Raw genomic sequence first — 22,722 nt, forward strand, 5'->3', positions numbered from 1 at the left:
ATCTACAAAGAGTGAAAGTTTTGCTTCCTCACCGCCAATTCTGATTCCTTCAATTTCTTTTTCTACTCTTATTGCTACTGCTAGCATTTCTAAACCATATTGAATAGTAATGGTGATAGTGAGCATCCTTCTTTCACACCTGAACGTATTGGAAATGCTCTGAGTTAATTTCCATTAAATGAAATATTTGTTGATGATTTTAGATAGATACTATTTATTACTTTAAGGAAAACTCCCACTTATTCCTATACTTTCTAGTGTTTTTAATAGGAATGGATGTTGTATTTCATCAAAGACTTTTTCAGCATCTATTGAGACAATTAAATAGTTTCTATTGGTTTTACTGTTGATTTGTTTAATTATGTTGAGTGTTTTCCTAATGTTGAACCATCCCTGCCTGCCTGGTATAAATCCAACCTGATCATGGTGTATTAACCTAGTAATAACTTGCTGTAGTCTCATTGCTAAAAATTTCATTTAAGATTTTTGCATCAATATTCATTAGGGAGATTGGTCTATAATTTTCTGTCTGTTTTGGTTCTCCCTGGTTTAGGTATCAAGCACCATGTTGGTGTCATAAAAGGAATTTGATAGAATTTCTTCCTCTCCTATTTTTTAAAATAGTTTATATAGAATAGGAATTAATTGTCCCTTTGTAAATCCATCTGGACCTGGAGACTTTTTCTTAGGGAGTTTATTGATGGTTTCTTCAATTTCTTTTTCTGAAATAGGGTTATTTAAGCAATTTATTTCCTCTTCTGTTAAATCTAGGCAGTTTATATTTCACTCAAGTTGTCCAATTTATTGGCATACAGTTTGGCAAAGTAGCTCTGAATTATCTCTTTAATTTCCTCCTCATTGGTGGTTAGTTCACCCTTTTCATTTTTGATACTGGTTATTTGATTATCTTCTCTCTTTTTAAAATCAGATTAACCAGAGATTTGTCTATTTTATTTGCTTTTCATAAAACCAACCCTTAGATTTATTCATGAAATCAATGTTTTTCTGCTTTCGATATTATTATTGATTTTCAGAATTTCTAGTTTGGCATTTAATTGGGGATGTTTAATTTGTTCTTTTTCTAGCTTTTCCAGTTGCATGCCTAATTCATTGATCTCTTCTTTCTCTATTAAATCATATAGGCAGTTAGAGAAGTTTCTCCTCAAAACTGCCTTGGCTGCATCCCATAAATTTTGGTATGATGTTTCATTATTATCATCTGCTTGGATAATTATTTATTGTTTCTATTATTTGCTGTTTGATTCACCCATTATTTAAGATTCACCCTTTAAGAGAAAGTTATTTAATTTACAATTAGTTCTTGGTTTATCTTTCCCTGACCCTTTATTATGTGTAATATTTATTGCATCATGATCTGAGAAGTATGTATTTATTATTTCTGCCTTTCTGCATTTGATTTTAAGGTTTTTGTGTACTAGTACATAGTCAATTTTGGTGAAGGTGCCATGTACTGCTGAGAAAAAGGTATAGTCTTTTTATTCCCATTGAGTTTTCTCCAGAGGTCTACCATATCTAAATTTTCTAAGATTTCATTCACCTTCTTAAGTTCCTTCTGTTTTATTTTGTTCTTAGATTTATCTAGTTCTGAGAGAGGGAGATTGAGATCTCCCATTATTAAAGCTTTGCTGTCTATTTCACCTTGTAATTCACTCAACTTTTCCTCCAGGAATCTGGAAGCTATCCTACTAGATGCCTACATGTTTAGTATTGATATAGCTTCATTTCCAATGGTGCCTTTTAAGAAGATGTAGTTTCTTTTAATGAGATTGACTTTTGCTTTTACTTTGTCTGAGATTAGACTCACTATGCCAGATTTTTTAATTTCAGCTGAGGTATAATATATTTTGCTCCAACCTTTTACCTTTACCCTGTGTATATATTTCTGTTTCAAATGTGTTTCTTGTAAACAACATATTTTAGGATTCTAGTTTTTAATCTTCTGCTATCCATTTCTGTTTTATGCGACAATTTATCCCATTCACATTTACTTACTACTAATTCTGTATTTCCCCTCTATGCAATTTTTCTCCATTTATATTTCTCTTTCCTTTTCTCTTATACCTCCTCACCAAAATTTTACTACCTTTCCTCTTTGATTTATCTTTTAAAAATTTAAATTTCACTTTATTTTCACTTATACTTCCCTTCTCTTTTATCAGTCCCTTCTTCCCTTCCCTTCCCCTTTCCCAGTCCCTCCCTTCCCTGTAGATTAAGTTAAATTTTTAAATCCAAGTGGTGATGTATCATTACTTCATACACAGCATTCATATTCTCCCTTCCCCCCCTAAAATTATAAATCAATATGCCTCTTCCCTTGGTTCTCAAATATTATTAGTCAGGTATCATTAATCACAGTTCTTGACTGCTAGATAAGCTATTGTTATCAAGATATCATCACAGATTGTTTACTTGGTTGTTTGATAAGCCAGCATGGACTCAAACTGCATGAAATTAGAATTATAATCATATTTTACCTTACTTCCTTTACAAGTATCTTCCAAGTACACACAATCCTCTTCACAAGCCAAAACCATATCATTTCTTGAACTATTTGTGCCCCTTCCCCGGACTATTTTATTTTCCACTTTACCTCCCCACCTCCTACTCAAGGTACCTTATTAAGTGAAACAAGACCCTTTGTCTCCCACTTTACCCCTCCCCCCACCAAAGGTATGTAACCCTTTGTTAAGTGAAGCAGTCTGATCTAATTAACTTGAAAGTATCCTGAAGATCTCTAAGTACTGGGAGGCTCTGGAGGTCTCATTGAGAACTTTCTTTACAAATGATTTTAAGTAATAGAGACACTATTTCTCAGGTCCTTTGCAGTTTAAGATGCCCTGGCTAGTCAGAGTGTAATGAGATACTTAAATTAAAGTTGACACTCCTGCTTATTTTTTTTACAGGGCTTTTTATCTCATAGTATTATGATCTTGGACTTCTTCAATTGAGACAAGACCCAATTAAACCTTTATCCCTTCTCTTCAATTATATTCTATCCCCTAATTATCCTTAAAGAAGTAAAGACCAACATTTGTTTAAAATAGTTTTGTTTTTTCAGTCCCCTTTTTCATTGACCTTTTTTATGTAACTCTTCAGTCATGTATTTGGCAATTGAATTCTCTATTCAGTTCTGGTCTGTGTCAGGAAATTCTGAAAGTCCTGTATTTCACTGAACATTCATCTTTTTCCCTAACAATATATGCTGAATTTTGCAGGGTAGTACATTATGGCTTGTAATCCCAGGTCCTTAGCTCTCCAAAATATGTAATTCCAGTTCTTCTGATTCTTCAATGTTGAGGCTGAGAAGTCCTGTGTTAGTCTGATTGTGTTACCTTTGTATTTGAATTGTTTTCTTTTTGCTGTTGGCAATATTCTCTCTTTTATTTGAGTGTTCTGGAATTTGACTATCACAGCCCTTGGAGTTTTTATCCTGGGGTCTCTATTTTTGTTATCTTGTTCTAGTAGATTGAGGCAGTTTTCCCTTATAATTTCCTCCTGCATGATGTTGGTCCAGGCTTTCTGGTAGTCCAAATGATTCATAATCTGTAGATTGTCTTTCCTGGATCTATTTTCCAGGTCATTCATTTTCCCTAGAAGGTACTTTACATTTTCTTCAGTTTTTTCAGTCTTTTTATTGTTTGATGGAATCTTGTAGTTTTGTGGATTTATTGGTTTCTAACTGTTCCATTCTACTTTTTAGGATTTTATTTTCTCCAATTACTTTTTGTGTTTCCATTTAAGATATTCACATTAATGATTTACAACATTCTAAATATAAAATTTTTCATCCTTCTATCACCAGGCAAAATGCCTGTTCAATGACCCTCTTTCTCTCCTTGATTGGGTTTATGGCAGCATTATCATACCTTAATGCTCACCATCTAATTAAACTGTTCTTCCAATAGCCTTACCTTCAAGAGTCTACTCTATGATATCATAGTCTTAAAAATCCCTCTTTTGGTCCTAATAAAAAAATTTTTTACCCTCATTATGATCTCCAGTTTCTATCCCCCTAACCCTAACCCTTCTGTGGTCCTGCTCCTGATTCTCTGGAATTCTTTCTGCACTAGGAAAGAAAGTACCTTCTCTTTTAAACCTATTCCCAACCTTTATCAACTTCATTTTATGTACTATCTTTCCAGCATAAATGTCAGCTACTCAAGATGAACTGTTTTTCTTTTTGCTTCTATTTGAATCTCAGCATTTGGCATAGAACCTAGTTGATAGTAAATACTTACTACCAAGTCAAGAATCATCTATTATTACTAAAAATTTGGAATACTATGCAAGACCATATATAAATGCAGTAATCTTTTTATTTTCATTTTTCACATTGAACTTTAATATATAAAGACAAAAAGGAGACCATTTCCACATTACAGAGAACAACCTCAATTAGGGCTTTAGTACAACATCTTATTAGATAAGAGGAAGATAAGAGTTCCTGATGAGGGGATGATAGCTGGAACATCAAATTCCATGTACTGTGATGCTATTTTTTTTCTTTTACATTTCCTCATTATTGTCAACAAATTCATTGAAATTCCTCATGAATATAGACTGCTGGTGTTCCTCTTTCCTTATCATCTTTCCTCACATCAAGAGCAAGCACAAATATTCTGGTGATAGTATCACAGCATGACAAGTCAGAAGATCATAGTTCATTTGGATTTAGAAGGGACCTATAATCTCTAGTCCAAAGCATGTATTTCCATTGAGCATAAAATAGCATTCATATTTTTAAAATTATCGTGCCAGAGATACAATATCAGTAAATCTCATTTGAAAAAGTCTGTAAAGTTTACATATTCTTAGATTTTTTTTTCCCTAGGTATGCACTAAGGTTACTAGTACGAAATGAAAGGGGCCAGAAAGTGTGATCTATATTCTAAGCACACAAAAGTTTTAACATTGGAAATTTCACTTTCATTAGGACATGAGTTTGTATTTCACAACAGTGATGCTGGATTATGCTTACTTATATAACCTTTATCTGAGTTACATGGTGATGATTCAGTACAAAAATGGCTGAGTAGAGCTATAGACAGTGTATTTTATGGCAAATGAATGACAAGATTTAAATCACCGAAACTAAACAAAGAAGAAAAAAATATTTATAGCAGCTCTTTTAGAGTTAGTAAAGAATTGGAAACTGAGGAGTTGTCCATCACTTAAGGAACGGCTGAACAAGCTGCAGTATGATTATAATGAAATACACTGTGCCATAAGAAATTATGAATAAATTTCAGAAAAATCTGGGAAGACTCATGAATTAATACAAAGTGAAGTGAGCAGAACCAAGAGAACAAGTTTTATTCTAACACAAAGGTAAAGACAATTTTCAAACTTTTCTGATCAACACAATAACAAACCATAATTCTAGAGGATAGTGAGTACATATTGTGGCATTTTCTTGTTTTGGACACAGCTAATGAGACAATTTGTTTTGTAACAGGGGTCTTGCTTTTCTTGTTTTCTCAATGTGGGGAATGGAAGAGGGAGAGAATGTGAGACTGTTACATATAATGTAATTTACTACTTTGTGTACATGAATACTGGTCCAGATCTAAAGTAAATGTTAGATCATGGGTACTTCAAAGATCTCACAATCTTAAAAGATAAAAACACTTCTACCTCTGTAGGTAGAATCAATCCATACGTAACTGTTATTAATCAAATTAGTAATGAAATTAGCTAACTGAAAAACATGGGTTTATCAACAATGTGTTCATGAAAATGCAAAACTTACTTTTGCCTTCTGATCCAAGTGATGAAGGGGAAATAATATAGAAAACCTAGAGATAACTATATAACATATTCTACAGAGAAATTTCTTGACCAACTATGATAATGGTATTTAGCCTAATAGAGTCCTCAAAACATCAACCAAAATTTCAGTTCACTATTAAGAAGGTCACACATGGCTTTGCTTTAGCAGGCAAATTTTTCATAATGGGATTGAACAATCAGAATACAAAGGTGAAGATGAAAGAATAAAGACTGCAGTGTCTTGCTGTATTTTGGGACTTTTTGCTTGCTTTTCAAATTGATTGCTTTTAAGTATCTCTCCCTCCCTCCAAAAAAAAAAAAGACTATACCTAATATTCAGTATTGGGATGGTCCTACTTTCCTGAAGCAGGACAAAAAGGGTTTTCTGTAAACATTTCTAGAATGGTATGATTTAGAGTACTAAAATACAGTGTACAGAATAAAGCAACATTGTACAAAACAAAACAAAAAACAATTCTAAAATACACCTGACATTCAGATTATATTTGCTGAAGATTATTTATTTTATAGGCTATATCAATCTAGATTAGATTTTTGACCAACTTAGATAAATGGAAATGCAGAAGGTAGTTAAAGCATGATTCATATTCTATGCAATTTTGGTCACCCAGGCAAACCACTTAAAATGTGGCAAACTGTAGAACCTTTACCCTGTCACTGTTTAAAGACTTCTTCAAAGGACAAAGGAATTCTAATCATGATATGCTATGGAAAAGAGTCCAAAACACATTTCTGCTTTATTCAAATTAGATGAAAAGGGTCTTTAAGACCTAAATATGGGAATACTATTCTATATTTACCATCCATGTATTATTTAACAACAATTTGAACAACTTACCAAAACCAGGAACACTTTTGAGACTGGATTTGAGGCAGATTTTCTCTAGTCTGAGGTAGCTATATCGCATCAGGCAATTCCACAGAAACATCCAATCCATTCTTGTCCGGTGGTTCATAATAATAACACTTCTTTCCCCAGGAACAAAGGCATCACCTGTTATAATCACTTTTACACGGAATATAGTCTCCAGCAATGCCTAAGAAAGCAATATCAGAAAAAAAAGGAGAAAAATGAAAGCAAGGGCAAGGATCATCTGTGGCTGACATTATTTTCAAGTACTGAAAGTACTGGATCTGCCCAACAAAATATGACAGACTGAGTGTCTATGTATCTTTCTTACACATAGACTTGCTGGTATTAAAACTCAGATTTGGTGATATCATTCCTCTGCTCAAATATCATCAGTGGCTTCCTGGTGCCCACCAAATAAAGTTCGTATTTCTTTGCTTAACACTGTTAAGCCCACAATACTTTACTACCCTGCCTTTCTAGCATTATTTCACATTATCTCTATCTCTCTCCTTTTCCCTTTTAACACACATATACTTTTAATTCTAGTCAAACTGCACAAATCAGTCTCTGTAATTTCATTCATCAGTTCTATGCATGTCTATAATATCTTATATTTACCTAATGAATTCCTAATCAACCTATAAGCATCTTTCTTCTCTCCTATACTGTTTTCCATATCCCTCCACATTACTATAATAGTCCTTATTTAAAATGAAGACAGATATAACTGCCAAATATATGTATGTGTATATATATATATATATATATACTGCCACTCCCTTAACCAAATTAAACATCCTCAAATTTTTTCAGATGTTTCTCTGATCAATCAACTAATTGATCAAATAGTATTTATGCCTGCTATGCGTCAGGCACTGGGCTAGGCAATAGGATACAAGTACAAAGTATAAAATGATACTTATTCAAGTTTCTATTCTCTTTGGGATAAATAAACAAGTCAGTCCTTTAGCCACTTTCCTGTAATCCAACCCACATAGTCCTCACCCTTGGAGCTAGTCACCTAATTTCACTGAGTTTACTTGTTCTAGGGAAAGCACAGTCAAGGACTTTAAGATTACAAACCTCTAATTTTCTTAAATAGTTCTCAGATGGAAACTTTACATGAAATTTCTGATACATAAGGGTCTTAGAAATTATGTTTTTTTATTATATAAATATTTTATTTGTTTTCCAATTACATACAATGGTCGTCTCTACCAATTTTTTTTTTTTGTAGTTTTGAGTTTCAATATTTTTTCACCCTCTCTTCTTTCCCTTCCCCCAACAGAAGTCAATCTTATAAAGGCTTTACATTTGCGTAGATGGAAACTGACAAGTTGTGAGGGATCAGATTCAAAAGGAAGAAAGAAAACATTAGAGATAGCATTGTCTATTGCCATAGACATAAGAAAACTTTTAAAAATTGAAGATAATAAGCTTTGGTCTTCATTTAAACTCTCTTCCCTAAATAAACATGGTATTTATTCTCTATCACAGATCCCCTAAAATTGTTTTTGATAACTGAATTGATAGAATTAGCAAGTTAATCATCACTCCAAATTGTTTTTAATATATATAAGGTTCTTCTGGTTCTGCTCATCTCACTCAGCATCAATTCACACAAGTCTCTCCAGGTTTTTCTGAAATCCTGTCCCTCATGATTTTTAGTAGAAACTGGAATTTCATTTTAGTTTTCAAAACTTTTGCACTCTTTGTCCACCAACATAGACTGAACGCTCACCCCAATACTATCTCTATCCTTTGCATTATTTTCTTTTTTAAAAAATTTATTTACTTATTTGCCCATTATTTCACCAGTCCTGCTGCAGAAGCAAACACAATCTCCCCTCCCCCCTACAAAAGACAGAAACCCCATGAAAAATAAAGTGAGAAAAAAAGTTTTAAAAAATTGTACTTCAGTCTTTGCTCACAAGCCATCAGCTCTGTCTTTGGGATGGATTGCAATCTTTATCATAAGTCCATCAGAGAAGTTGCTTCAATATTTTTTCCAAGTTGCTATTTCTAACTGTATTTCCTTCCATCTTTTCCTCCCTACTCCATTTATTCTATATTCTCTCTCCTTTTACTTTGTCCCTCCTCAAGTGTATTGTGGGGCAGTCAAATGGCACAGTGGACAGAGCAATGGCTCTGGAGCCAGGAAGACCCAAGCCCAAATCTGGTCCCAGACATCCAACAACCACCCAGCCACGTGACCCCAGGCTAGGCCATCCCACTCCACTGCCTTGCAAAAAAAAAAAGTTATATCTGACTACCCTCTCTCAATCTTCACTGTCTTCTATCACCTACCACCTACAGCTCCCCAACGGCCCCCATCCCCTTTCTCCCATCCCTTTCTTCTTTTTCCTCTAGGGTAAGATAGATTTCTATACCTTATTGAGTGTGTATGTTGTTTTCTCTCTGAGTCATTTCTGATGAGAACAAAGGTTCACTAATTTTCACCTTCCCCCCTTCCACTTTTTTCAAGCTTCTTGACTCTTTCACATGAAATATCTAAGCCCACTCCATCTCTCCTTTCCCTTTCTCCCAGTACATTCCTTTTCTGCCCAATGACTCCATCTTTCTAATATATTATACCTTCATATTCAGCTCTCTCCTGTGCCTTGTCTATTTATTCTCCTAACTGCTCTAATTATTGGGAAAGTTCATATGAGTCAAGAGTATCATCTTCCCATGCAAGAATACATGTAGTTCAATATCATTATATCCCTCATAATTTGCTCTTCCTATCCACCCTTCTCTATGCTTTACCTGAGTCCTGTACTTGGAGAGCAAACTTTCTGTTCAGCTCTGGTCATTTCAACAGGCAGGTCTGAAACTACCCTATTCATTCAAAGTCCATCTTTTTCCCTGGAAGAGGATGTTCAGTTTTGCTGGGTAGTTGATTCTCAATTGAAATTCAAGTACATTTGCCTTCCAGAATATCATATTTCAAAACCTATGACCTCAAAAGTCTCCCCACTACCACCTAACCATCTGTGGGCTGAGCAGTCTGGAGGCAGCTGCTGGGTGGCTATGCTTCTGGTTCCCAGCCAGGGCTGCACTGACCTGGGCTCTGTGTTCATTCTGGTGCAGCAATTTTCCCACTGATCTTCCAAGTTGTCCTTGGCAATCACTAGGTTGATGGGTCAGGAAGTCACTCCCACTGTCACAAACACAGGTGCTCCCAGAGCCCCAGGCACCCCATAAGCTGTTTCTGGAAAGCTGGAATTCATTTGCTCCAGTGCAGTGTGGCCACAGCTGTGCTGTGGCCCCTTCCAACCCTGGTGGAACAGAGCCTTCCCACAGATCTTCCAAGTTATCTAGGGCTGGAAAATTATTTCACTTGGTGTTTCTGTGAGTTCTGTCACTCTAGAATTTGGTTAGAGTCCTAATGTTAAGGAATTTGGAGCAATCTAAAGGAGAGTTTCTGGGAATTCCTGCCTCCTCTGACTCTTCATGATTTCTTATAGAACAAAAGTGTTCTATCACATAAATCCTTTCTTAAAAACACTATTGGTAAAAATTGTTTCCCAATTTACTACATTCCTTTTGATCTTTTTTACAGTGGTTTTGTTTGTGCAAAAACTTTTTAATCAAAATTATCCAGTTTATTTTTTATAATATTCTCTATCTCTTTTTTGGTCAATTCTAATGCCTTCAATTTCTTTCCCTGATCTTATTGGGAATGTTTCCAACTTATCTCCCCATTACATATGATACTTGTTGATAGTTTTAGATAGATAATGTTTATCATTTTAAGGAACAATCCTTGTTCTCCCAACGTGTATAATACTGTCTTTTATGTTAAATTGTGCACCCAATTTGACCTTATTTTGGTATAGGATGTGAAATGTTGGTCTATGCCTAGTTTCTGCCATATTATCCTCCAATTTTCCCAGTTTTTAATAGAAGAGTGAATTCTTATCCCAGAAGCTGGATTCTTTGGGTTTATCAAACAGCAGATTACCAGTCATTTCCTGCTGCCTCTTTTGTATCTAACCTATTACAAAGTTCTACCACTATTTCTTAGTATCAGAAAGTTTTGATAACTGATGCTTTATAATATAATTTTAGAGTTGGTATGGCTAGGTCACCTTCTTTTGCATTTTTTTCATTAATTCCCTTGATATTCTTGGCTTTGTGTTCTTCCACATGGATTTAGTTATTATTTTTTCTGACTCATTAAAGTAATTTTTTGGAAATTTGACTGGTATGGCACTAAATAAGTAATTTAATTTAAATATAATTGTCATTTTTATTTTATTAACTCAGCCTACCCAACTAACATTTGCCCAGCTATTTAGATCTTATTTTATTTGAGTGAAGTTTTTTATAGCTGTTTTCATAAAGTATTCAAGTTTGCCTCAGCAAGCAGACACATATTTTATGTTGTTTGAAGTTATTTTAAATGAAATTTCTCTATCTCTTGATATATTGTCAGTAATATATAGAAATGAGAACGATTTATGTAGGTTTATTTTATATTCTGCAACTTTGCTAAAGTTGCTTGTTATTTTCAGTTGTCTATTTTAGACGATTGTCTAGGATTTTCTAGGCATACCATCATATCATCGGAAGAGTTTTATTTCTTCATTGCCAATTCTAGTTTCTTCAATTTCTTTTTCTTCTCTTATTGCTAAAGCTAACATTTCTAATATAATATTGAATAATAGTGATCTTATTGGGAATATTTCCAGCTTATCCCCCCATTGTGCATTATGCTTGTTGATAGTTTCAGATAGTTCCAGACAGATTTTAAGGAACAATCCATTTACTCCTATGCTCTCTAGTATTTTTAGTGGAAATGAGTGCTATCTTGTCAAAAGCTTTTCCATCATCTATTAAGATAATCATATGATTTCTGTCAGGTTTGTTATTGATATAGTCAATTATCCTGACACTTTTTCTATAACTGAACCAATCCTGCATTCCTGGTATAAATCCTGCTTGGTCATAGTGTATTATTCTAGTGATGACTTGCTGTAATTGCTTTGCTAAAAATTTAAATTTTTTGCATCCATATTCATTAGGGGAAATGGTCTATAATTTTTTTTCTCTATTCTGACTCTTCCTGATTTAGCTATCAGCACCATATTGGTATCATAGAGGGAATTAAGCAGAATTCCACCTTCACCTATTTTTTCCAAAAAGTTTATATAGAATTGGAACCAACTGTTCCTTGAATTTTTGATAGAATTCACGAATCCATCAGGCCCTGGAGATTTTTTCTTAAGGAGTTCATTGATGGCTTGTTGAATTTATTTTTCTGAGATAGGGTTATTTAAGTATTTAATTTCTTCTTTCAACCTGGGAAATTTGTATTTTTGTAAATATTCATCCATTTCATGATCATCAAATTTATTGCAATTACAGCTGGGCAAAATAGTTTTGAATTTTTAATTTCCTCCTCATTGGTGGTGAATTCACTTTTTTTCATTTTTGATAAAAATAATTCAGTTCTTTTTTTCTTTTTTTTTTAAATCAAATTAACCAAAGGTTTATCTAATTTATTGGGGTTTTTTGTAAATTCAACTCTTGGCTTTATTAGTGATCTTGTTTTTGATTTTAATTTCATCTTTAATTTTCAGAATTCCTAATTTGGTCATTTAATTAAGGATTTTTAATTTGTTCTTTCTCTAATTCTTTTAGGTGCATGCTCAATTCATTGATCTCTTTTTTTTTATTTTTCATGTAAGCATTTAGAGACATATATCCCCTAATAACTTGCTTTGGCTGTATCCCACAAGTTTTGGTATGGTGTCTCATTATTGTCTGTCTTGGATGAAATTAATTCTTCCTATAATTTTGTTGTTTGATCCACTCATTTTTTTTAGGGTTTTTTTTTTTTTTGCAAGGCAAATGGGGTTAAGTGGCTTGCCCAAGGCCACACTGCTAGGTAAGTATTAAGTGTCTGAGACCGGATTTGAACCCAGGTACTCATGACTCCAGGGCCGGTGCTTTATCCACTGCGCCACCTAGCCACCCCCATCCACTCATTCTTTAATATTAACTTAGTTTCCAATCAGTTTTAGGTCTATCTCTCCATGGTCCTTTATTGTATGTGATTTTTATTGCATTATGATCTGAAAAGGATGCATTCAATATTTCTGTCTTTCTGTGTGTGATTATGAGGGTTTTATGTTTGAATATTTGGTCAATTTTTGTGTAGGGACCAGGTAATGCATTTCTATCCCCATGCAATTTTTCTCCAGAGGTCTATCATAACCAAGTTTTCCAACATTTTATTCACCTCCTTAACTTACTTCTTGTTTATTTTATAGTTAAGATTTATTTAATTTTGGGAAAGGGAGGCTGAGGTCCCCCACCAGTAGACTTTTCCGGTCTATGTCTTCCTGAAACTCATTCAGCTTCTCCTTCCAAGAATATATTGCTTGGTGCATACATATTTAGTACTGAAATTACTTCGTTGTCCATGGTACCTTTTAGGAGGAAGTAGCTTCCTTAGTTATCTCTTTTAATGAGATCTATTTTTGCAATTGCTTCATCTAAGATAAAGATTACTACCCCTACTTTTTCATTTTAGATAAAGCAGAATATATTCTGCCTTAGTCTTTTACCTTTTTGGCTTTGTGTTCTTCCACATGAATTTAGTTATTATTTTTTCTCTCTGTTTTAAATGTGTTTCCTGTAAGCAGCATATATTGTGGGATTCTGGTTTTTAATCCACTCTGCTATCCACTCCATTTTATGTGAGAGTTCATCCCATTCACATTCAGAGTTATAATTCTAACTTTTTTATTGTCCTCTATGTTATCTTTCCTCCTTTTGAATTTTCCCCTTTTTTTAACCTTATCCTTACTCCCCAGTATTTTACTTCTGAATAGAACCTCCTTCATTGTTCACCCTCTTCCATTCCAGCCAACTCCCTCCTTTTCTTTCCTCCTTCTCCCTTCTTCTTTCTATCAGTCCCTCTTTCGCTCCACTCATCCCCTTTCCCCTCTTAATACTTGAAAGATAAGATGAATCTCTAAACTCAACTGAGTAAGTGTGTTAATGCTTCTTTGAGTCAAATAAGATGAGAGTAAGATTCAGGCAGTTGTCACCTTATTTCTGCTACTCTACTGCAATACGTCCTTTGCATCTCTTCATGTGATCTAATTTACCCCATTCCATCTCCCCTTTCCCCAATCTCTTTATTGTCTCCCCTTTTTAATAAGATATATTTTGAAAATCATTCCATCAAAGTCCTGGATATATCATGAATGGCCATTTCTTCTGCCTAAGTATTTCCCTCTAATAGAGAGAGTTACAATTATCAAGAGTTATGAGAATCTTCCTCCCAAGTGGGTATATAACCAGTTTAATCTTATTGGATAAGTTTTTTTTTTCTTTTCCCATTTACCTTTTCACAGATCTCTTGAGACTCCTTTCTGAAGACCAATTTTTTTGTTAAACTCTAGTCTTTTCACCAAGATTAAAAGTCTCCCATTTTGTTAAATGTTCATCTTTTCCCTGAAAGAATTTAGCTGGAGAATGAATTCTTTGTTTTAATCCAAGCTCCCCTGCTCTCCAGAATATTATCTTTCAGGTACTTCATCTCTTAATGTTGCTGTAGCCAGGTTCTATGTAATCCTGACTGTGGCTCCTTGGTATTTGAATTGCTTCCTTCTGGCTTGTTTCAGGATTTTCTCCTTGATCCGACAGTTCTGGTGTTTGGTCACAATATTTCTTGGTGTTTTCATTTTGGGATCCCTTTCAGGGGGGGATCAATGTATCAATGACTATTTTGCCTTCTAGTTCCAGGATATCAGGGCAGTTCTCCTTCAAGGCTTTCTAGGAATCCTATGATTCTTACATTGGTCTCTCCTGGATCTATTTTCTAGGTCAGTTGTTTTGCCAAAATATTTGACAATTTTACATTTTCTATTTTTTCAACTTTTTGATTTTGCTTAAAAGATTCTTGGTGTCTCAAGATATCATTAGTTTTCAAAGATCCCAATCTTTTTTAAGAGAATAATTTTCTTCATTTACCTTTGCATCTCCTTTTCCAATTGGTCAATTCTATTTGTGAAAGAGTTATCTTTTTTCATTGGCCCAATTATCACTTTGAAAGAATTATTCTCTTTTTTTTCACTTATCCAAATGTATTTTCAAAGGATTTGTTTTCTTGTCATAAGATGTTAATTTTCTCTTGTATTTCTTTTTCCATTTTTTCCATTTGATTTTTAAACTCCTTTCTGATCTCTTCTGTAAGTAAGTCTTTCTAGGCTGGAGACCAATTCATATTCTCCTCTAAAGTGCCACTCCTTCTGCTTGCCTGCTTTGTTTTGGCCTTTCTTCATTTTGAGCCCTTTCCCTAGGGTCTTATGTTGGGGATATAGTTTGCAGACCTTCTGTGTTGAGATTCACAGAGGCCTTGCTCACTGGGGTTAGATACTCCAGGGATTATTTGATGGATCCATCAGCTTTCTCTGGATTGTCTGAGCTGATCTCCTCAGTGATCCACTCCCTAGGCTTGGGACTGGATCGTACAATCTGGACTGGGCCCACCAGTTAGAAAAATCATAGGTTCTCTCTGGGTAATCAGTGCTAGGGAAGATCTTCTGCTCACACTTGAGATTTGGGGCAATGTGAGAACACTTGGGGACAGTTTCTGTGTTTGTGCTGGAGAAAGGCAGTTCTTCCCACTGGAACAAAGGAAGGTGGATGACTCAGCTAGCCAGATAGAAGTCTGAGCAGCCATGCTGGAGCTCTTCTGTCCACTCACCCCACACACAGCAAAGTCTTCTGCCATGGTTCTCAGGTTAATCACCAGTCTCATGCTGCTGCCCTGTGCTGGGTCTCTGCTCTCTGTCCTGGACATACCCTGGTTCCCTGTGACAGACCTTGCTAGAGAGATGCTCCCCTCTGTTCTGTGGACCCAAAATCTGTAAAGACATTTAATTTTTGTAGGTTCTGAGGGAAAACCAGGAGAGTTTAAAACAGTACCTGGCTTTTCTCCACCATCTTGACTGGAACTAATGATCTGTTTCTTTAAAAAAATTCTTATTTATGCTTTCTTTCCCTTCATTACTGGAAACTAATATCTCTACCACTGACCAAAGAAAAATAGTCAAATAAAACTGACCAACAAGTGAATGCATGAGAGATTGAATCTAACACTGTGCCTATATTGTCCCTCCTCCACTCCACCCAAGAAATATACCTTAGTATTTGTTCCAAGGGAGAAAATGCTATGACACTCAGAAATCCATCTGCCTATTAATATTATTTTAATTTATACTACTGAAATCATTCTGTGTAATTCTGCCTATTTTATTTTGCCTTGCTCCCTAATCATCTCATGTTTCTCTGCATTTCTCATTTTTAAATAATTAATTATGGCACAGTAAGATTCCATTACATTTATAGACCACTTAATTTGCCCCCCCCCAGCGACTACTCACTTTGTTCCCAAGTTTTTGCTACCATAAAAAAAATTTTGCTTTGCATATTTTAGTATATAAAAAAATGTTCTCTTTGACCTCGTGGCAGAATATATGTACTCTAGTGGGACAAAAGAATATAACAGTTTAGTAACTTTACTCACAAAATCCCAAACTGTTTCCCAGAATGCTTAAAACAATTCATAGCTAACAACATATTGGAATATTTTCCCATAACCCCACCAATGCATACTATTCTTATGATCTTTAAAACAATTTCTTGTTTCTATGATTTACTATTTGACATACTCATTATTCAGAAAGTTACTTAGTCTTCAGTTACATATATAATCTGTATCTTTTGCTTGAATTGCTTTTGTTGATTTTGTTAAATTATAATTTGAATTAATATTAAAACAAAAACTATCAGGCTGTTTCATCTATCAGACTTCTCTGTTTCCCACAGCCCTGAAGGTCAAGCTAATTTTAGTATAACAGAAACTCCAAGTATTTCTTAAATGATGCCACAGGACTGGAACAGTCTGTATAAGTAGTGTGGCAGTCACTCTTCCCAACATCACAAGAATATACTAAAACTAGAAGGGTACAGAAATCTTTCAATAGCAAAGATTTGAACTTCACATCCATCACTGTTAATATCAAACATGACAACTCCTATTTAATATCATTTATAGGCCCTATAAGTTGAGAATAACAAATTCATGTTACAGGGAAAGAGATTTCTATACAGAGGTCTAAAATCTAAACAATTTATATTAGAAAAAAAAAACCAGGTTGGGGCAGAGAAGTGCAGCACTTAAAGGAGTAGAAAAAAATTTACTGTTCTCTTAGTCATTTGATTTATAATTTCATATGATCATAGATTTAGAACTGGAAGGGAATCTGCCTGATTATAACCTCTTCATTTTACAGATAAATACAGCATAGAAAATTTAAGTGATCTGTTGACCTCAGAGATAGTATCAAGATAGAAGAGTTCATTAATTCAGAAAGAACCTTTACATAGGCTTTGTTTCTTTAGATTAACACAGAAGTTCAATGTGATAGAAATCTTTAACAAACCAAACCACCTTCTTATACTGGAGTGAAGTCTTCTGAGTCTCCTGTTGAGCCAGGGATTAAGTGTGATTAACTCTATCTAGAGTTTCCTTTTCTTTTATTGCTATTTTATAATTCTGGCAATTTGACATTGAAGCATAAAGGCATAAGTTTCACTTCTTCAGACAGAGTTCAATGACTAGTCACAGGAACTCTAGCTTAAGTATTTAGTTTTTTGGGGGGAGGGGGTGTGTGAACAGGTGGGAGCTAGGTGGGACAGCAGATAAGCACCAGACCAATCTCCAGACATATTCTAACTTGGGGGAAGGAGGGGTGAGAAAGGGAAGACACTTCTAAGCAGGCTTTTTAAGGACAGGATTACTAAACTGTTAGATCAGAATAATGCTTAATAGACATTATGTTAATGAAGCATTTCAAAAAGAACCTGAAACTATTCTTGTAGGAAGAATAGAAAAATTAGGGCAGCAATAAAATTGGTTGATAGATTTGTAAAGTTGCCTGGCAATATATCAGAAAATAGAAATGTATAGGAATCTGTATTTGGTTCTAGTTTAAATTTTTATCAGGAATTTAGATAAAGTAAAATTTCATTCCTCTCTAAATTGTACTTCCTCTACTATGTCACAGTTCTTAATCTACAAGTTCACTCAACCCTTGAATTCACATACTAGAAGTAACCTCAACCCATGTTCCTTCTAAATGAAGGGCTTCACCCACTTAAGGCATCCAGGTCAGTTAAGTCTCATTCTAGGTATTTTTGTCTTTTCATTCCTCTTCCTACTTCAGCTTCCTTTATATGCTGTCTTCCCCCATTAGAGCAGAAATTCCCTTGTAAACAGACAGCTTTCAAAGAAAGAAATTGAAGCTATCCATAGTCATATGAAAAAATACTCTAAATTATGATTAACTAGAGAAATAAAAATTAAATCAACTCTGAGGTGCCACTTCTCAATTATTAAATTGGCTAACATGACATAAAAAGAAAATGATAAGTGTTAGTGGAAATTGTGAACTAATCTAACCATTCTGGAGAGTAATTTGTTTTTGTTTGTTTATTTATTTTTAGGTTTTTGCAAGGCAAATGGGGTTAAGTGGCTTGCCCAAGACCACACAGCTAGGTAATTATTACGTGTCTGAGGCTGGCTTTGAACTCAGGTACTCCTGACTCCATGGCCAGTGCTCTATCCACTGCGCCACCTAGCTGACCCCTGAAGAGTAATTTGGTATGCCCAAAGGGTTATAAAACTGTGCATACCCTGTGCCCCAGCAATACCACTACTAAGTCTGTATCCCAAAGAGATCATAGAAAAAGGTAGAAGACCCACATTTACAAAAATATTTATAGCAGTTCTTTTTGTAGTGGCAAAGATTTGGGAACTATCCTAACAATTCGGTGATAGTTGATCAAGTTATGGTATATGAATATGAAGGAACATTACTGTTCTATAAGAAATCACGAGCAGACAAATTTCAGAAAAACCTGGAAAGAACTCACATGAACTGATGCTAAGTGAAGGAGGCAGAAGCTGGTGTTTACACAGCATCAGTAACATTGTCTAATGATCAACCTTGATAGCCATAGTTCTTCCCAGTATTACAGTGATCAAAGACAATTCCAAAAGACTTACAATGGAAAATTCCATCCACAGATGAAGAATTATGGAGTCTGAACACAGACTAAAGCATACTATTTTCACTTTTAAAAATTATTTTCCCTCTCTCTCATGGTTTTTTCTTTTATTCAGATTTTTTTTCACAATATGACTAATATGGAAATATGTTTAACATGATTGTATGTGTATAACCTAATCAGACTACATGTTGTCTTGGGGAAGGGAGGAAGGAAGGGGGAAAAAGAGAAAAAATATGGAACTCAAAATCTTAGAAAAAAATGAATGTTGAAAATTATCTTTACATTTAATTGAAAAAAATTAAATTAAAAAAAAGAATGAATCCTCCTTGAGGGCAAAAACTGTCATTTTTTTTCTACTTTTATTTTTTATTCTCAGAGCCTAGGATGGTGCCTTGCACATAGTAAATATTTATCTAATGCAGAGTTTACCACAAATGAAACTAGACAGACAATATAAAAAAAAATTCCCTCTAAATGGAAGGATGGTAATAGGTCTTTTTGGAGAGGCAAACAAAGGCATATTTTCCTTAGGTCAAAGCAGAGCTGATTTTATCATACATCCACAGGCAATGAGAAATATTATTCCATGGAACCCTTAATCATATCACATGCAATGCTGATAATGAACATAAATAATGATGACAATGATAATGATGAAGATCATGGCAAAAAAGACTGCCATGAAGATAACTGCATCTTATATACATGCATGTTGTAGAAGATAGGGAAGATAAGACTAGCTGTGAAGAACTCATTAAGCCCTTCCAAATTCAATCAAGTTATATTTTCATACTCTGCCTCCTGCAATCCCTAGCCACCTTCAGAGATCAGTTCAATTATTAATCCTACATGAGGCCTTTCCTAATCCCCCAGTTACTAGTGCCCCACCTAAAAATTAACTTGCATTTATTTTATTTATCTATATACTTATTTGTTGAAATCGCCTATAGAATGTAAACTCCTTTAAAGTTATAAATGGCTTATTTTTGTTTCTGTTTTAACTAATCCCTAAGTCTAGCAAAGTGCTTGTCACATAACAGACACTTAATATGTGCTTAATGAATAACAGAAAGAGATTCAGTAACTTCAATATAAAGGTAAGGTTTAGGGAGGATGGCAGAAAATATTCTGGAAAACATAGCATAGTGGTAAGAAATGAAAAGCGGCAAAAGTTTGAGCAAGCTATGATTGATGTCTTCAAGTATAAATAGATGTCTCTGCAACAAAAGCTCTTGAGAGACCATTGACCATGACTGTGGACCAGTAGAGAGTTCAAAAGATGAGGGATTTTCCCCATAAATGATAAGAGCTCCCAGATGATGCTGTCTAAAGATTATATTGTACTGATTGCATCAAGCCCTGAAATACTGCAGAGCCTCCCAAATGAGATCCACAGTCATTCAAGAGTTCTACCCTAATTATACAATATTATGAATCTGTTATTTAGACTTTGCTACACAGTTAAAAAGACAACTATCTATATAATACAATAAACAGCTATCCATTCTATATAGATAGGAAATTGGAGAATGTAGTAGACAAAGCATTAAACCTGGAGTCAGGAAGACATGAGTTCAAATTCAGTCTCAGATATTTATTAGTTATATGACTGAGGAAGTCATTTCACCATTGTTTCAGTTTCCTAAACTGTAAAATTGGAATAAAAACAGCATCCATGCCTTAAAGTTAGTGTGAAGTCCAAATGAGATAATATTTGTAATGTACCTAGCACAATGTCTGGCATATAGCAGGTGTTATATGCTAGATATTATTAATTGATAAAACTAGTCTATCAACACAGTCTATCTGCATAGATCTTTAATAGCCACCATAGACAGTGAATTGAGTTCCAAATTAAACACAAGGAAAACAAGCTAAGTTACTTTACAAAAAGTACATGGGTCTTGTTTTATTAACTCAAATTTTTCTTAAAAGAGAAAGGTTTTTCTTTTAAACATCAGTATTCTCCTAGTAATATTTAAACAGTAAGCACCCTGTAACAGTCATGAGTCCTGAAACACAAGTCTAAAGATCGGAAATTGAGGATCACCCAAAGTGACACTGAGTGGAAACAAATTGGATATGAATTACATATTCAGCAAAGAATTATACAGGAAAAGTGGAATGAGGGAGGGCACCAAAGAGATGTATGACATAGGATGAGACTGACAGAGAACTAATACCTAATCCTAGAAAGCCAAATGTAGCTATGAGCCATGTATCTCTGGGAGTGTTCACCAACTTTTCTCATAGTTTATCATAGAATTTTGAATTAGAATAGATTTAAAAGACCTCCATCACTTTGCAAATAAGGAAGTCAAGGTCCTGAGGTTTCATGATTTGCCCAACATCACACAGGCTTTAATAAAAAGTATTATTTCATCTAAAATCCAGGTACTATGATGTATAATCTCATATTCTTTTCATTACATACTGTTGCCTTTTCATTTGAGATCTACTATAGCAACATGATTAACCCTTTTGATCATCTGGTAGCTTAAAGGAAGGTTTTAGAAAGAGATCACCAGGGCAGGTAATTATTCTGGCCCTACAGGGACACTGCAGTTGAGATTCCAGTCTTTCCACACCACGAAGGTTTCACTGAACCCATTATCTTTAGCTGATTCGAAGACAGAATCCTAGGTCTTTTTAAAGAAGCAATCTCTCTGGTGAAGTACTGAAAGGGAACTCAAGTTTGCTGAGATGGTTTCAAAGGACTGTGCTTACCAGAAGGGCGAGACACAAGAGCCAGCAGTATAAGACTAAAAAACAGTCATATAAACTAAAAAACCAGGAAGCAGGCAGCTCAGAATCATAAGGAAAATAACTGGGGTTAAAGTGACTCAACTTTAACTTTAAAAATTAATAGCAATAGGTAACAATCTTTCATAGTTCTTAAATCTTATCATAAACAGAATGAGTTAAGTAAATCATATCAGGAAGAGTTGAAGTAAATGAACAATCAAATACCTGTCATTCATTTTTTTCAACTCTTGGTCTTAAAGGAGTAATAGAAGCTTAAGAAAGTAACGAACATGATTACAACAGTAGTTTTTAACTCCTGTATAACTCAAAAAACGCTTCATTTTTTTTAAAAAATCATTTTTTTCTCTCTGATTTTCATCTTTTCCATTTAGTTTCCAAAGTGATTCTTAATTAACTGTTATGTTAGGATATTTCTAAAGTCTCTTCAACTTCTGAAGCATTACTTATATAAAGTAAATGTAAGTAAATTACATGACTATGCAATTTAATTATTTTCATTCACTCCAGGACTAGCAAACTGCTGCTATCTCACTAAATTCTTTGCTACTACCCTCTTTTTAGTTTCTCCACTTCACAAGTTAAAAAATAAATGAGGCCATGGCATGTGAGAATACAGTCTAATCACATTTCTCAAACTAGAAAAGTACATTCCAAGCCTGAAGGATACACACAAATGAAATTCCCTTCAAATAAAAATTTCAAATTGCTTTCCAAAGGAATAGGAGTTAGACCTGTTTCCAATAATGTATGGAATTCCCATTGGGCAAACTTTCCCGGGGACAGCTAGGTGGCGCAGTGGATAAAGCACCGGCCCTGGAGTCAGGAGTACCTGGGTTCAAATCCAGTCTCAGACACTTAATAATTACCTAGCTGTGTGGCCTTGGGCAAGCCACTTAACCCCATTTGCCTTGCAAAAACCTAAAAAAAAACCCAACAACAACAACAAAACTTTCCCTACTGATTTGGGTCAGAACCTTTTTTTTCATCTTGTAGTCTCCAAGGAGTTATCTAGAATGCTGGAAGTGTTAAATATAAAGCCATTAAGAAAACTAGGAACAACCTAGCACTAGACTGTAATGTAATTGGAAGATATTTAACAAAATAAAATACTATTAAACAGAGATAATGCTAATATTTGATTTTCTAAGTCAATAAGCAACCCCAGCAATCCTTATGTACAACTTCGTGGTCCC

At 34.5% G+C, this 22,722-nt stretch overlaps 1 protein-coding gene across 4 annotated transcripts in view; it reads right to left on the minus strand.

Moving 5' to 3' along the window:
• Nucleotides 1-22,722, minus strand: part of LCLAT1 (lysocardiolipin acyltransferase 1) — a 179,735-nt gene that overhangs the window by 78,320 nt on the left and 78,693 nt on the right. For 3 of the 4 annotated variants that reach the window (XM_074209772.1, XM_074209775.1, XM_074209773.1), the window contains one exon: nt 6,650-6,848. In XM_074209772.1, coding sequence (XP_074065873.1) covers nt 6,650-6,848 — 199 coding nt within the window. Of the gene's footprint in view, nt 1-6,649; nt 6,849-14,027; nt 15,553-22,722 lie in introns of all 4 variants that reach the window. The other variant, XM_074209774.1, reaches the window with a different exon arrangement.

Source organism: Macrotis lagotis, chromosome 1 (assembly GCF_037893015.1).
Source record: "Macrotis lagotis isolate mMagLag1 chromosome 1, bilby.v1.9.chrom.fasta, whole genome shotgun sequence".
NCBI classification, from domain to species: domain Eukaryota; kingdom Metazoa; phylum Chordata; class Mammalia; order Peramelemorphia; family Peramelidae; genus Macrotis; species Macrotis lagotis.